This window comes from Orbicella faveolata, unplaced genomic scaffold (assembly GCF_042242905.1).
Source record: "Orbicella faveolata isolate gen_17 unplaced genomic scaffold, um_ofav_v1 contig_14, whole genome shotgun sequence".
Taxonomy (NCBI): domain Eukaryota; kingdom Metazoa; phylum Cnidaria; class Anthozoa; order Scleractinia; family Merulinidae; genus Orbicella; species Orbicella faveolata.
In genome coordinates, this window is record NW_028301541.1 from 10,767,252 (window position 1) to 10,782,500 (window position 15,249).

The 15,249-nt window shown below is 39.5% G+C and overlaps 3 protein-coding genes and 1 non-coding gene across 4 annotated transcripts in view; 3 read left to right on the top strand and 1 right to left on the bottom strand.

The window, feature by feature from the left end:
- Positions 1-940: 940 nt before the first annotated feature.
- On the bottom strand, positions 941-4,287 carry LOC110043667 (centromere protein P-like). Its single transcript, XM_020749147.2, has 2 exons — positions 3,697-4,287; positions 941-1,544 (listed from the first exon to the last, which is right to left on the bottom strand). Exons 1-2 carry the CDS (start codon positions 4,280-4,282, stop codon positions 1,051-1,053), a joined length of 1,080 nt encoding a protein of 359 aa, XP_020604806.2. The 5' UTR covers positions 4,283-4,287; the 3' UTR covers positions 941-1,050.
- Positions 4,274-12,871, top strand: LOC110043998 (hydroxysteroid dehydrogenase-like protein 2). Its single transcript, XM_089286582.1, has 9 exons — positions 4,274-4,321; positions 4,445-4,608; positions 5,894-6,062; positions 6,622-6,666; positions 7,158-7,261; positions 8,611-8,712; positions 9,841-10,038; positions 10,605-10,844; positions 11,604-12,871. Exons 1-9 carry the CDS (start codon positions 4,308-4,310, stop codon positions 11,804-11,806), a joined length of 1,239 nt encoding a protein of 412 aa, XP_089142708.1. The 5' UTR covers positions 4,274-4,307; the 3' UTR covers positions 11,807-12,871.
- On the top strand, positions 7,607-7,862 carry LOC149113941 (small nucleolar RNA U85). Its single transcript, XR_016206638.1, has one exon. It is a non-coding gene; the product is annotated as a small nucleolar RNA U85 (small nucleolar RNA).
- LOC149113942 (uncharacterized) overlaps positions 11,850-15,249 on the top strand; it is an 8,809-nt gene continuing 5,409 nt past the window's right edge. Inside the window, exon 1 of the mRNA XM_089286583.1 lies at positions 11,850-11,989. The gene's annotated coding sequence lies outside the window, so the exon portion shown is untranslated. The remainder of the gene's footprint in view (positions 11,990-15,249) is intronic.

Below are 15,249 nucleotides of genomic sequence, written 5' to 3' on the forward strand. Positions count from 1 at the left end.
TAGTGAGCACAATAACGTGAAGTAGGGGGATAATAGAGAAATATTAAAAAAGTTGAAATCTAAATATTGTTTTTGTTCAATTTTTTTTTTTTTGGGGGGGGTCATCCCAAAAAATGACCGCTATAAGGGGGGGCCATGTGAAAAAATTGGTAAGCTGAGGGGGGGTCATGCGATTTTTAAATGGTGCTTCCCAAATCCCACCAGCCCCCCCTCCCTCATAAAAAATGAACGGTCCCTTAGTTCCCTAGTTCCGACCAATGTTAAATTACAGTAAACATAATCTGTGAAGGGCTTGTGTTGATTTTCTTATCTTTTCGATGATGATGATGAAAAAGTGGCTTCTTCCTAAAAACATACCCGAAATCCTCAAATTAGCGCCCGGGGCGCTTATTTCAAATTTAGGAGAAGACGGGAGGCGCTTATTCTTATTCTTATACATCATTTGCACGTAAATAACGACGAGGAGGTCATCCTTTTCACTCGTTCAACAAGACTGATAAGTTTTCAATAAATTTTCCTTAGACTTCATAAAGTAAAAATATCGTTGTGATCACAGTGATCCTAAACGTTTCTTACAGCCTTCAACTGTATTAAATCAGCCGTGTTCGATTATTTCAATTTTCCCTGACTTTGTCTTGCTCTCCATGAGTTCTCAAAGCTCAGTGGATGCCCGTTCGGTGTTCGAGAGGTCATGGGTTCGATTCCTGTCGGGGACTCAGATTTTTGCTTTGTCCCACGCTCGTGTCATGTTGATGCAGTTCACTTTTCACATTTCCCTGACTTTTCTTCAAAATGTCAATTTGTCAATTTGTCAACTATAACTCCCCCCCCCCCCCTAGTAGAATTTTTTCCCCAGACCTTTTCCTGACCTATGGCAACCCTGAATAACTGAGAGGGGAGTAGGGGTGAGAAAAACTTGGGAGGTACAAACAAATAGGTGTGACTTGCAACCGAAGGTGATTTTATTTAGATACATTATCTTACAAGTAAAAGCTGAAATCCTTTTCTAAGCTCTTACAGAGAACAGCTGTCATTTGAAGATTCAGTGGATTATCTACAGAGCATTCCAATCACCACTTCAATGGCTTGTTCTATTCCAAGAATAGGCAAAACTTTTTGAAACTGTTGTGGTACACTCCTAAGTAACGCAGATCTATCTGTCTGCCCAGTCTCTTTTGATGGTGCTGAAGCATGAATTTGAAGATCTGGTACAACACGGCCAGAGTCACTTATATCAAGTCTCCAATGAACTGTAAAGACAAGTCCTGGCTTGCTTTTGTTGTGCAGTTGAATAGATTGACTTCTTGTAGTCAGACCAATCAAGTGAACAGTTTCAGGGTACTTTGTTATAAAGTGATCAAACGTTCTCTGCCTATGACTGTGCCACTCAGCATACTGTATAAGTCCACTAAAGAATGGCTGTAGGGCCCTCTCTCCTTCTACTGTTTTAATAAAGTTTGAAAGTTCTTGTTCTGCAAGAGGATCTGTGACACTTACTTTCAGTCTGGTTACTACTGCACTGTTGTCTTCCAAACGTTCAACATCTTAGGAGGAAACACAAGAACTATAAACACAGCTGAACCTTCGTTAAGAGACACCTCCCATTGGCAGACAACTACATGTACTGCAGGGGGACACTTCCTGGAGACAACTCTCATAGGTGGACAATAAGTCATAGTTACAGCCACACAAAAATACTACATTTTCAGCCTCCTGTTAGCAGACGCCTCTCCAAGGTTGAAACTTAGGAGAAATGTCAGCTGATTGCTCTTGTACCATCTTTCAGTCATTTGCAAACAATGCCATTGCATCATTTGCAGATCAATTTAAGGATCATTTGAAGGCCTGTACACAGCACACACAAGGGAACAAGTCCCTGCAAAAAGTCACAGAGACCAAGTCCCTTCAATTGAGCTCTTTTCTACCTGTAGATGGTGGTGAATGCATTGCAAGTGAATATATGAAAGATCATATATTTGAACTCTGGGTATATGTGATCCAGTATAATTATGATCTTTCATATATTCACTTGCATTCTTCACCATCTGCGGGTAAATTACAAACTCACAAAGTGACCAGCTCCCAGTTGGCTTAATAGCTCAGTTAGTAGAGCATTGCACTGGTATCGCAGAGGTCATGGGTTTGAATCCCGTTTAAACCTGAATTTTTTTTTCACGCTTTAATGTCATGGCTGCTTAAGTTGTGTATGTAAATGCGATGATCATTGATGCCTTCATATTTTTCTCTGCAATATATGATCTTTCATATATCTTAAAATTCCACGTTAAAGACCTGGGCATATATAACTTCATAAGGGGTTTTGGGTGGGCTTGTAAACAGGGCAGCTTATATGGAAGCATATAGGCGGAAAAAAAAAATGTTTTGGAACGGCGAGATAAAACGTATCTAGAAGCGAATTAAAGCTGACATACCATTACATTTAGAGCTATTACCCTATTAGCCTATTATTATCCTATTAGCCTATTAGCCTGTAACTTTCGATTCAAAATTTTGATGTTTGTAAAGAAAAGCAAAAGGAACTTACTTATAAATTAGATGGGCTTACATGTATATACCTGGGGGGGGGGGGGGTATATATACAGGGGGCTTATATACGGAATGATATCTTTGTTAAAAGTAGAAGGGCTTATATCCGGGGGGTGGGGTGGTGGGGAGAGAGCACACTTTAATGTGGGATTTTACGGTATTTACTTGCAATCTGTAGTTTTTTTGCACCGATTAATTCCAAGGCTACATACTTATTTTAATAGTTTGGTTTCACTTTAGGAAAGCCAAAAAGTGAAAGAATGATTTGCTGTAGATTTTTCCCATGTTCTTGTGCACTTGTAGACAGTACTAGTAGGGGTTTCAAATTGACCGGCTGCGAGGATGGATTTTGCCCGCCCAGCTTGACAATCTAAGGAAAGTTTTTCTTTTAAGAACTTCAGTTCTAAAGGTTTTGCCCACCTGTGAGAGCCAGTTGCCCTCCAGCTGAAAAGGTTAGTGAAACCCCTGCACTACAAAAGGACTAGTCCCTGCAACCAGTTCCCTCGACGGTGTGAACTCTTCAAGAGACTTTGTATCACAGTAACTAGTTATGGGAACTTGTCTTCTCGTGTGTGTCCTGACCTCAAGGAGATCTTACATGTATCTGTATCACTTAGTAAAATTAACATTTTTAAATGTAATACTTTAAGTTTGAAACTGTAAGTGTTAATAGCAACTGGCAAAGTGCATCATTAAACAATTGATTCATGCATTAGCATGCATTATCAAGCTTCAACTGTATGATGTACATGGGAAGTTTGGAGAGCAATGACGAGGTGTAAGAATTACTTGAGGTGCAACCGAAAACAACTGTAGCTTCCAGAATGCCCTCCAATCTTCCCAAGTGCATCACAACTTGATGATGCACAGCTAATACCATGAATCAATTATTGTTTTATAACCCTACCAAGCGAAATTCATTTCTCTTGTGATTTACCCAAGTCATGCCAAGTAAAGCTACCTTTGCTCATGCCATGAGCATACATGGATTATGATGCAGGCTTACTTGTTATATAAACTTAGTTTGATAGCGTGGCTTTGCTAACTATGTTATAATACGGGCGTCCAAAATAATTATTCCCATGCACAACAATAACCGCCATTCAATCTGATTCGTAACCAAGGACACAACAGTTCAAGTTCACTTACCTTCATTTTCAGGACTGAATGTATTATCCATCTTTTCATCCTCTTTTACCTCGAATTCTACTGCAAATGAAATCCGTTGACAAGTTCCCGACATTCCACGAAGAAGCACTGTAGCACTGTCTGTCTTCGAAAGAACACTAACAATGTTTTCCACAAATCTAATGCCGGTGAAGCTTTCAAGAGAACTAATTCGGCTGTTAAGCACATCAATGTCTTTTTCTAATTCATTTCTGTCATTTCCTTGCGATAAGCCAGGCAAATCAGAGGACTGATTGCTATCTAGAAGTTCTGTTCCAATCCTCTGCAGTGTTTCGAATGAATAGCCAGCCGCACATGACGACTCTTTTTGAAATATTTCTTCCTCCAGATGACAAATCTCATCATTTAGTCTATCGATCTCCTTAAGGGTAAGTTCCCTCAATTCATTGCTTTTCTTGGATTTCTTTTTTACCGGGTCCTTGTTATTATTTGAATCTTTCTTTCTCTTGTGTTGATTCTTTCGAAGTTCAACGGCCATTTTGAAAATTTTGGCGCTTAGTAAAAGAAACCTAATGCGGCTGCTCTTTGACACAATAACGCTGGCCATATAAGGACGGCTCACGGTTTGAGAAATGTTGAAGACGGGGTAAGGAGAGTGTATAAATTGTAAAATTTTGTCGATTTTTACCGTCAAGTTTAGACTTTTTCTCTCTGCTATTAACCTTAACCAATTTTAGGAGACTAAATTGCTTCCTTTTTTATTTGGCAGAAAATTAGCCGGTAAAACACTATTTATAACCGGCGCAAGCCGTGGAATTGGAAAAGCCATTGCCCTAAAAGCGGCCAGAGATGGTGCGAACATTGTTATTGCCGCTAAAACCACCGAACCTCATCCTAAACTACCAGGAACTATATACACTGCAGCGAAAGAAGGTAAAGATTTTGGTTTTCTGGTTTTAGTTCTCATTTTATCATATTATGAGATTGCGTGACTATTAGGAACTGTTCGTGACTTCAATGACATGCACTAGTTACAGTTTAGTAATTATCACCCCTTGTTAGCTGGACGAAATCTCAAAATTGCACTGTTATGCACTAAGGTATGCTCGAAGACAGCTCTTATGCTTGCTATTGTACTGAGGAATGACTGTGGACAACGAAATCTTTATTTTATTATTTTTGTAACATTTTCTTTGCAACTTGTTGCAGGCAGCAAATTTATGTTACATTACAAGTTAAATAGTGTAGTTACGCTTATTACCACCTACATTATGTAGCTGTGTTACAAATTGCGGCAACATGTTGTGTGGATGAATATGCCTTTGAGCTAAGTCTTATTGCAACTGTAACTATTTTTTTATTGCAACTGTAACTATTGTAACTATTGATAGACTGTCCTGCCTAGACTAGCATAGCTATTTGCGGGCCAGTCCAACTGTAAAATGTAGATTTTATTAAGAAATAAAATGAAACAGTAGTAACCAGGGGTTTCGTTAAGGGCCGAGCACTGGGCAAATTGACCGGTGACCACCGGTTGTGAGGTTGATTTTGTCTGCCTGGTTTGACCTTCTAGAGGAATGTTTTCCTTACATCAGAAGTTCAGCTCAAATAGTTTTGCCTGCCTGTGAAAACCAGTTGTCCTCCAACTGATAACGTTAATGAAACTCCTGGGTAACATGCGTAACAATGCAGCAACGTGTTATACATGTACAACAAGTTTTCAGGAAAGTTTTGCCCCTCAGCCATAATTTACCATGCCTTTAGTAGCAGGCTTTCAGAAGGGGTCAAGGAGAATATGAAACAAAAAAGGCGGGTCTTCGTGCGGCCATTTTTCACAGGAGTAGACACAACTATGCATAAGTAGAATATTACAAAATCACTGTCGGATATTACATGTAATGTACATCAGAAGACCATTATAAATGTGCATGCAGTTATTTTTAAACCATGCTGTAAGATCTTCACTGATGAAAAGGGATGAAAAAAACATTGAGTGATAATAATTGTCTCTTAATTTGCATGAACGTAAAAGACGGAGATGAAACATAAACATATTTGTGACCTGCAGGTGGTTACAGCTTAAAGTCTCAAACAAATTTGGACTGTCAACAGTAATTATTATCTGCACAGGTCTTCTTTCAGTCTGGTTGGCTTTCCTAAACCCTAAAACCTTTCTAGTGAAAGCAAACATGTAATGATTTGATGTATTTGATTGAAGTTGAAGAGGTTGGTGGAAAGTGCCTTCCCTGTGCAGTGGACATTCGTGATGAAGGTGCTGTAACCGAGGCAGTGCAAAAGGCTGTCAAGACATTTGGTGGAATCGATATACTTGTTAACAATGCTAGTGCCATAAGCTTAACAGGAACACTAGAAACACCAATGAAAAGGTGAGACTTTGTTTATTTGCTTGAGTTCATAATGTACATAATTTGACCGTTCTACAATAGATTCAGTTATAGATGCATTGTAATTTCATCTCATTTTCATAAAACATTTTTTCTTACACATTTTTAATCCACATATCAGCCATAGTGCCATTTTTGAAAGCCATTTTCATGAAGCCACAAGTGACCAAGGCAACAGTATAAACTATGTAGCATGCACTGCCTTAGTGATACTTAAGGTGATGATGCTTGCATAAGTAGTTACTATGTAGGTTATACTGTTGCCATGCTTACCAGTATGGGGCAAAAATTCCAGTCGCCAGAGGCTCTCAAATTAAAGGGGGGGGGGGGAGGGGAGTCAGTGAGGTTGAAGATAGACCAATCAAGGGAGATGCTGCAGGGTGAATGTTTGTTCTCAGTCTCTTTTGGCTCTTCAGTCACCTTATTGTACATGTTGTACACTGCCACATTTCAGATGTAATTACCACAACAGTGATCACAACTTGTTTACCAAATGGTTGATAGTTAACTGATCATGATTTATGCTGGATTGTTTTCCCAGATATGATCTTATGAATGACATTAATGTAAGAGGGACGTTTCTGTGGTGAGGCTTACTGCAACAATAATAACTATTTAATATCTTAATGTTTCCCCTAATATTCAGTTACAAGAAATATCCACACTCACCTTAAGAAGGTCATTGGAAATTAGAAGAGAGAGTTGAGTTTCAAAATCCAAAGTGTTTTGACTACAAGATGTCTACCTTAAATGTCTTTCGCCTGAGAAATGATTAGCAGCTTATTAAACAAAAGAAGAAAGAGATTTTTAATATGTTGACTTCATTGGTACACTCCCAAACTGTATGCATCTCTTTAATAGTGCAAACAGCTGTTGCACATGTACACTACAGTAGGTAAATACCAGCACGGTCATGATTTATTTGATGTCTAAAATAGTAATAAGTGATTAATTTGTCACATCACCTTGGAAACTACACTATACGAGTGTCAAGACTTGACTTAGTATAGAGACCTACAGATTTTGTTGAAACGAACAGTCTGTAGTGAGTAATTTCTTTGTTTTTCCTCTGGTCAGCTCCCAGGCTTGCCTTCCATATTTGAAGAAGGCCAAAAATCCACACATCTTAAACATAGCACCGCCTTTAAACATAAGGCATGCATGGTTTAAGGACCATATTGGTAAGTCTGACTGAAATATTTTGTCGCTGTACTTTCGACTGTCAATGATGTTCCAAGTGTATACTTTAGGCAAATGGATTATAAAACTTTACAATGATGTTATGGATAAATTACATTCATAACCATTTTCGCTACGCTATTTGGTATGTCCCAATAGCAGTAAATGGAAACCAAGACAAAACTTAGTGTATGTGTACTTTTGTATAAAGTATGTCAGGCATTTGTCCTGGGGTTAAAAAGTGGGCATTAACATTTTGCTAGAGGTTCGGCTCCAACTTTATAAAAGCTCTGTACATCAAATGTCTTTGGAAGTATCGTTGGAATCAAGTAGGTTAAACAACACCAGCCAAGTGATGAAACTTACGGTTACTGCTGACTTTAATCAGATGCCTTCATTCTGAGAAGGAATTTGAACCAGAGTTTGTATGTTATTACGGTTTGAAATCTTGGTGGTTACTCCCTCCTGTGGGTACCCATTGTAAAATCAAACCAAGAGAAATGTCTGCCCAATATTCATGACAAATGTCTAGAGAACAGACACTCTGTAATAAGGGTGGATACTGCAATTTGAACTGATGCAGTCTTTAGTAGTCTGATGGCTAGTGTTAAAAACTAAAGTTCAACCCCTAAAAAACGGCCACCCTTGGAGAAATGGATACTTTCTGTGGCTGCTTCATTGAGACTCTGATTCCTGGCTTACTAATAGGACTGTACATGTTTTTTGTCAGTTTTTTTTTATTACAAATCTTATATGTACTGTAGCACTGTAGTACTGTAGTACTGTAGTTTCAGTGAGATGCAAATTGGGAGCTTAGCAATGATGATTCAGGTTGTGATGTCAAGGAAGATGTCTAGTTAAAAATGAGTTTATATTATACCCTTCTTTGTTTTCATTTTTTTTTATTTGTTCACATACAGAATAACATACAAAATAACTGTAGAGGAAAAAAGCTACATAATTAGTTACGTTAAAATACCTAAAACAGGTTTAACAACACACGATAAAACTAGTGGTAACAATACATAAATAAAAAGAAAGAAGAAAAAAAATTATTATATATGTTATACCCTTGGATTTCCTAGTAATTTACTAGATCTGTTAAGTGCAGCTATCGGTCATCTTAGCATCACACATTTTGAAACATATACGTTGAAATCTCTGGCAAAAAAACTCCTTAATTATACAAAATGAAGGACTTGATGGCCCAATTTATTGAGCCCTTTATTGACGTCACGTAAATGATAAAAATAAATTCTCAATACTGACAGAAATTTCTCCATTTAGTCGTAAGTTTTTTAGCTCAAGAATTCTTATCCACTGAGCATTTACTTGTGTGTGTTGTTTTCAGCCTATTCATTGTCTAAGTATGGAATGACCCTGTGTGTCCTTGGTATGTCTCAGGAATTCAAGGATGATGGAATTGCAGTTAATGCCTTGTGGCCCAAAACAGGTTTGGTCACATCACATGTTTACATTTCTTATATTTAAAAAGTAGTGATCATTTTGAGCACGCGTGTGTATTGTTTTTGTTTGTTTGTTTTTTACAGCTAGTGCTACAATTTCTTATTACGTGTTCTGTGTATCACAGGACGTTCTTGAGTGTTGTAGGAATCCAGTTTTTAACCGTTTTTTTCAATGTGGTGTTTTCTTGTTTTGCTTTGCTTTGTTTTTCTTTTTTTCTTTAACCTACAAATTTACAGGATTTGCATTGCTAAAATTATGGCACCTAAGATAAAAGATTGAAAGTGAGAGGATAACATCATTAACAAAGCTCAGAGAACCTGGGATCGACCATTCTGTGTTATGCAGAACATGTGTGCTCAGTGTACACTAACGAAAGAAGTTATCATCAATGATCATGAAATGAGTTCTGAACTAGTGTGCATTACATTTTTGCTTTCGTGAAGGATCAAGCCTTCAGTTTAGTTTGCTTCACAAGCATCAATGCATCCCGTAACATTAGCCTTCGTGTCTCGTATACGCAGAATTTGGTAATTTCATGTCGTTGCTTTGCAAAGGACTTCTTCGAAATGTACTGGGTGTAGAAACTCTGCGATGGACTAGCATCCCATCCAGGGGGGAGTAGAAATCCTCCTGGTCACTTTATGCTACAGAAACCGGGATAAACTCCGGGCAGATGAGCCAGTTGGGTCGTATGCAGATTTTACCTTTTTACTGGGTGTAGAGCCACTGTTATGCTCTTTAACAGTTCGTTCGATTTCTTGTTGCCGTTGCTGTTGCAATTTGCTAATGCTCTCCAGTTTATCAAACACGAGAGATAATGTCTCATCACATTTACAAACACGGAGAAGGGGTCCGAAAAAATACGGCGTGCAAGTGGCGGTTATTTTTGACGAAATTCCAGATTTTGAAATTTATGCGATAAAGAACCACCTTTCGTTCCCTATGTTTTCCCAAGCGAAACTCAAACTAAGGATTAAAAGCAAAGCAAAATCGTAATGTTTTGTTCATATTGAAATCACTTGTCCAAACCACCGTGACGGTTATGATTTCCTTTGTTAGAACTTGAGGAATTGTTGATGAATTTGAGAAAGTACATATTTACTCAATTCCTTAGGTATTGCTACAGTTGCTGTGATGGTGACAGCTGGTAAAGAAGGCCTGGCATATTGTCGAACTGATCGTGTTTTTGCTGATGCTGCGTATGTTGTACTGACACGGGACAGTCGAGCCAGGACAGGAGAGTTTCTTTATGACGAGGATGTACTCAGGGAAGTAGGAGTGACAGATTTTGAGCAATATTCATATATCCCAGGTATTGTGGTCTGGTATAATGTCTCAACTACATGTACATATATTGGTGGTGAATTGGCTTAATTAACTGCTGCCCAGTTTTAGCTGGATTATATTCAGTCACGTGACACGTCAAGCCTCCATTTGACGCGGATATATGCACGGATATTTGTCCTTGGAGAAGCGAACAGTTTTCCGAGAGCGTAGCTCGAGGAAAATTGTGAGCTTTGAAGAACAAATAATGTCCAAAGACAAATATCCGAGCATTTTTTCGCGCCAAGTGGAGGCTATAATATTGTGTTTATTATCCTTCAAATATTTTTCGCAACACGCGCAGTTTCGAAAACTGGGGAATATCAATCGCATATTCCCCAGTTTTAGCTGGGGAATATTCATTCACGTGTCGCGGTTGATTATAACCTGGGATATTTCTCCAGCAGTTTTGACGTTGTATTGAGTCACTTAACTTGTTTAAAGTGGGGAATGGGAAGGTGAGCGGCTTGATTCTGGAATTTTAAGGCCAGTGCTTTAGCTTATCACCTACGCTGTCTCCTATGATAAGTCACTTCTACTGTTTTACATTCACAGCAGGAGGACCCTTGCCGGATGGGTTCGTTGAAGGATACTCTCCTGAAGTAAGGGGCACCAGCACGGAGACCACAGAAAGTACCTCTCCCAGAGGCCCATTGAAAGGAGTGCAGGAAGTCATAGAAGCAATGAAGAGCCTCTGCAACAAGGAACTCGTTCAGGGCGTCAAAGGAGTTTTTGAGTTTCATTTAACGGGAAAGGAGCCTGGCGTTTGGCATCTTGACGTCAAGAATAATGCAGGTGAACTAAAAATTTGCGGAGGAAGGAGTTTATAAATGTCAGCTCCTGTTTTTTTGTCACGACATCTGCCTAGTATTATATCGTTAGTCAACAGATATTTTACAAATCTCGACTTATCTTTTTATCACCCTCGATGTATTTTCTACTCACGTATTCTGTTTTTCGACATGTTTTTACCATCTGTTTGTTTTTGTCCGCAGTTGAACGCCTCACCCCGAGTGCATTATTTTGTTATGTAAGCACTTGAAGCGAGGACATGTTGAAGCAAGTTGCCAAAACAGTTCTGTTGCGGTGACAAAAGTTCGTTCCCGCAACATGATGAATGAAATTCAGCTTGTTTAAATTCGTTCCTTCATGAAACATGAACAAAATGACCCCAATTTTTAGTGTCGCATCGTGTGCACCGCTCTTGCAAACGTTCCCCGCTACAACAAATTTTCATATGCCACTCCGCTTCGTGTGCACCTGCTTGTGTACTGTCATTGCAACATTCGTCCTATGCATACACACGACGAGACTTGTCCCCACTTCACCTCCCGGTAACATGTGCCCTAGTGTGTGCGGACCTTAAAAATCGCGCACGCTCAAACTCGTGACGTTGACTGCGTACCTTATAACTCTGTTATAAAGCACATGCGTGACGTATGCTCCTGCATTCTCTGGAGATATATGTACTCGAATTGACCAGTCGTAGCGCGCGCAATTTCTTGACTATTTTATGAACGCGAATAATTAGCGATGTTTGTTTGTTATCAATAGGAAGTGTCAGTAGTGGTTCTTTTCAAGGAGGTGAGGTGGACAGTACCATGACTGTGGACTCGGAGGATTTTGTCAGGTTATTCATGGGACAGTTGAACCCAGCTCAGGCGTATTTGCGAGGACAAATTCAAATCAAGGGAAGCCAGGCAAGATTCATGAAGCTTGAGAAGCAGTTAATGGAAAAGATGAAGTCCAAACTTTGAGATTGTGAATTTTAAGACCTTTGGAGATATGGCTGATGGGTCTGTCAGTAAGGGTCATAACGAGTAACACCTTGTATGGCTGAGTATCCTGGGCTCATGATGTTACGTGTGAACTTGTCTGCTGTTGATGTTTGTATTCACCGACGCACAAGCAGCAAGTTTGTTATGGGTGTGAAGATCAAGGTAACATGTAACTAAAGATTTAGTGACAGCCCTGGCGACCTCATCTCATTCCTCATCGTGCCCCGCAGGACACCTAAGGCCATAAAACGGCGGCCTAGTCTTGTTTTAATTTTCTTTTTTACGACATCTTACTGTCGTTAGAAACGAGAATTTATTGCTATGAAACAGAATGTGCCGGTCTCCATAGATTTTCAGTTTCTCAAGCGACTGAGGTGAAACATGAATCAAGTCAAGTGATGCGACACCATGTCTCAAACTTTCTACAAATAGGGGCAAGTACTTGATTGCTTCTAATGAAAACAGAGAAGAGTCAGCTCTGCCGGCCACAGTTGTAAGACTAACTAAGGCAGGCATCTCTCTTTACCGGGTAGCGGACACTGAAGTATTGAATAGCCACCTAAGAAGTGTGGGGATTTTTTAGTGAAAAAGCACTTTAGAAGCGAAGCGTCAAAAACTGGCATAACAGGCATCGAAAAAAAAAATCGCGAAGGCAGGCCAAAGTAAGTGTCCTCGACTATCTGTTAATTAGGGAGATTTGAGTACAAGTTCCACTTTTCAGTTTCAGTTTGCAGGCATCACATTGTCACGTCACATACTTATCTCATCCCATGAACTACCCTCTCCGAGGGTTCTGGATTCGAAAATCGCACTCGCACTCAATCTGGTACCCGTAGTCTAATCTTAAGGTGCCTAATTTTTCCAAACCTACGAACTTACAGCAAAGACAGACCACCTTCTACCTTAAAGTACGTCTGTCAACTGCTGAAAAAAAAAAAATAAAACGTTTAGCTCGCGTATGATTAATTTATAGAACATAAAGATGATCTTGAACATTGCTCATCTATGACAGATTGCAATAAAATTGTCTATCATTCGATGTAATTTTTCCCTCCTTTTCACTGACCGAGAGCCCACCACGTAACATGTAAATAACTGCCTACAAGTAATGGTCTGCTCATGCCTAATGCCGTCTAAATGTGTTTTGCTGCAAATAAGTTCTGCTCATTCGTAATTGTAACCACATTCTCGGGTGAAAATGGCGGATCGCTTCCTCGAGCTGTCAGAGAGTGATTTAAATATAAAAGCAAACTTGGTGATCGAACGATCAGACAATTATTGAACTCGGTTATCGCAAAATATCGTGATTTCATCTGCTCGCCTGTGACAAATTTCGATATTTTGCTCAGCCTTGTCCAAGAATTGTTTAATTAATACTTTTGTTTACCGGACATGTGGTCAAGATGTAGATCAGTTTTGCCTCGGTACCAGTCGGTTGCGGCACTGAGAAACAGTGAGCAGTCTTCTCTCGGCTAATGCGTGCTTTCGACAGCTTTTTAAGCCCGAGTCATGGTTATTTTGTTGCAGCGATCCAAAGTATCTTCCAACCAAAAGCGCTATGTTTAAACCCTCAACTGTATCTAAATTACCTAAGTTCAATCTGCGCTCACGTGACTAATTTCATTGGCTGTATTTACCAAGCTTGTCTTAACCAATCAGAACGCGCAGAGACTCTGGACGGAAATATTCCTTGCATGCTTGTTTTCGTCCTTCACATAGGTCCTGAGTTCAAATCTGGATAGATTTGTGTTTGGTGGTCCGGTAGTCAACTCCTCCACGTTTTGTATATGACCAACTCTGCCTCAAACCAGGTAAAATGTTTGGCAAGTTTCTGTTTCTGTACAGCATTTGATTTTGTTCCATGATGTAAGCTACTGGAACACCAGTAATTGTGTTTACCTCAACGTTTTGTTTGTTTGTTTGTTTGTTTGTTTGTTTGTTTGTTACCTTACTTACTTTCCTTCCTGCCTGCGTAGTTAAACCTGCCAGGGGAAAAAATACTCACTGAATCCTGGGATCATTGAAACAGCCAAGTGTCATCACCACAATCATGGTGGTATGCCCCGGGTGAAGAAAATATATTAAAGAGGCGTATACTGAAATAATTTTAAGAGCACAAATATTTCACTTGAAATATGCTGTAAATGCAATATCTCGGCAAGAATTTGAAGGAGAGTGCGTTCTCGGGGTCCATTGAAAACTACTCAAGAGAGTAACCCTTCGCCGTTTACGCCCGCAACACAGGCTTCAAGAGAGTTACTTACATATTTTCTTGGGATTTTCTTTCCACGAAAGCTTACTGCCTGCCTCAGTTCCGTACACTATTTATTCAGTCCTATACAGAGCCTAGACAACCTGTGAAAAGAATGAGTTTAAAGAGTTTTGTTGCTATTAATATATTTGATAATGTGTCTTCCCCTCTGACTCAAGTAGTCTGTCCCCATCTGGCTCCTGGCAATTCACAATCTGAAGATCAGGGCACTTTCCATTAACTGAAAAATTCCAGTCTGGATTTCCGAAAATTTCTAGTGACGAATGGAACAGCATTTTCCGGATTTTTCGAAAAAGAGGAAAACCTTACCAGGTATTCCGAAATTTTCTGAAATTTCTATTCTTGCCGGGAATTTCCGTTCCATTTGAGTTTCTTCCGGAATTTTCGGTTGAATAGTTCGTCTTTCGAAAAATCAACAATTTCCGGATTTTCTGGAACCTTTCCCTGCAATTTTCCGTACCATTTGTCCCCGTTTCTACATTTTCCGAAATTTTGGTTGAATGGAAAGCGCCTTAAATATGTTTCTTGTGTTGAGTTTCGAAATTCCAACACTGTCGGACCAGCACCAATTGCAATCATATTCAAGAGAAATGCGTCAGCCACTTAGACAATCTATTTGCGTGGTTTCCATGGAGATATATCGGCGCCACTGTTAAGGGTGTCGTCAACTTTCTTTTCACACCACGACGCACGAAACACACTGTACAGAATTATCACTGGCAATGCCAGGGGCAGTCACGTGGCTTTTATTATCTAGTTGTTCACCCCACTGAACCGTCAGCCACGTGTTATATATCAACGCATTGAATCGGCCAATCAGAAGATCTGTATTAAACTGTTCTCATCACCACTGGGTACAAAAAATCCTCTTGTATAACCGATGTACCATTCAGTATCACCAGTGCTGCCAGAACGATATGGAGCTATATCAAGGTAATTCTGTGCTTTTTCCCTCCCTCGTGCGATTTTTCTACCTGTATATTTTCATCACTTGCAAAGCATTGTTTAGGTTAATCACAAGGGTCGAGAGCAAAAGCGGCACAGAATTAGTATTTTTTTTTTAATGTAAGTTGTTTTAAAACGTGGCTAAAACTTATTGACTCTTTGCTTTGCGAATCAATAGAGACAAACAGAATTTTGGGTTGTCCGG

Coding starts and splice junctions, on each gene's coding strand:
- LOC110043667 (XM_020749147.2), bottom strand. CDS start 4,282: ATGGCCAGCGTTATTGTGTCAAAGAGCAGCCGCATTAGGTTTCTTTTA. Junction 1,545..3,696: donor ATTCAGTCCTGAAAATGAAG/GTAAGTGAACTT, acceptor TTTCCTCCTAAG/ATGTTGAACGTTTGGAAGAC.
- LOC110043998 (XM_089286582.1), top strand. Junction 4,609..5,893: donor ATACACTGCAGCGAAAGAAG/GTAAAGATTTTG, acceptor ATTTGATTGAAG/TTGAAGAGGTTGGTGGAAAG. Junction 6,063..6,621: donor CTAGAAACACCAATGAAAAG/GTGAGACTTTGT, acceptor TTGTTTTCCCAG/ATATGATCTTATGAATGACA.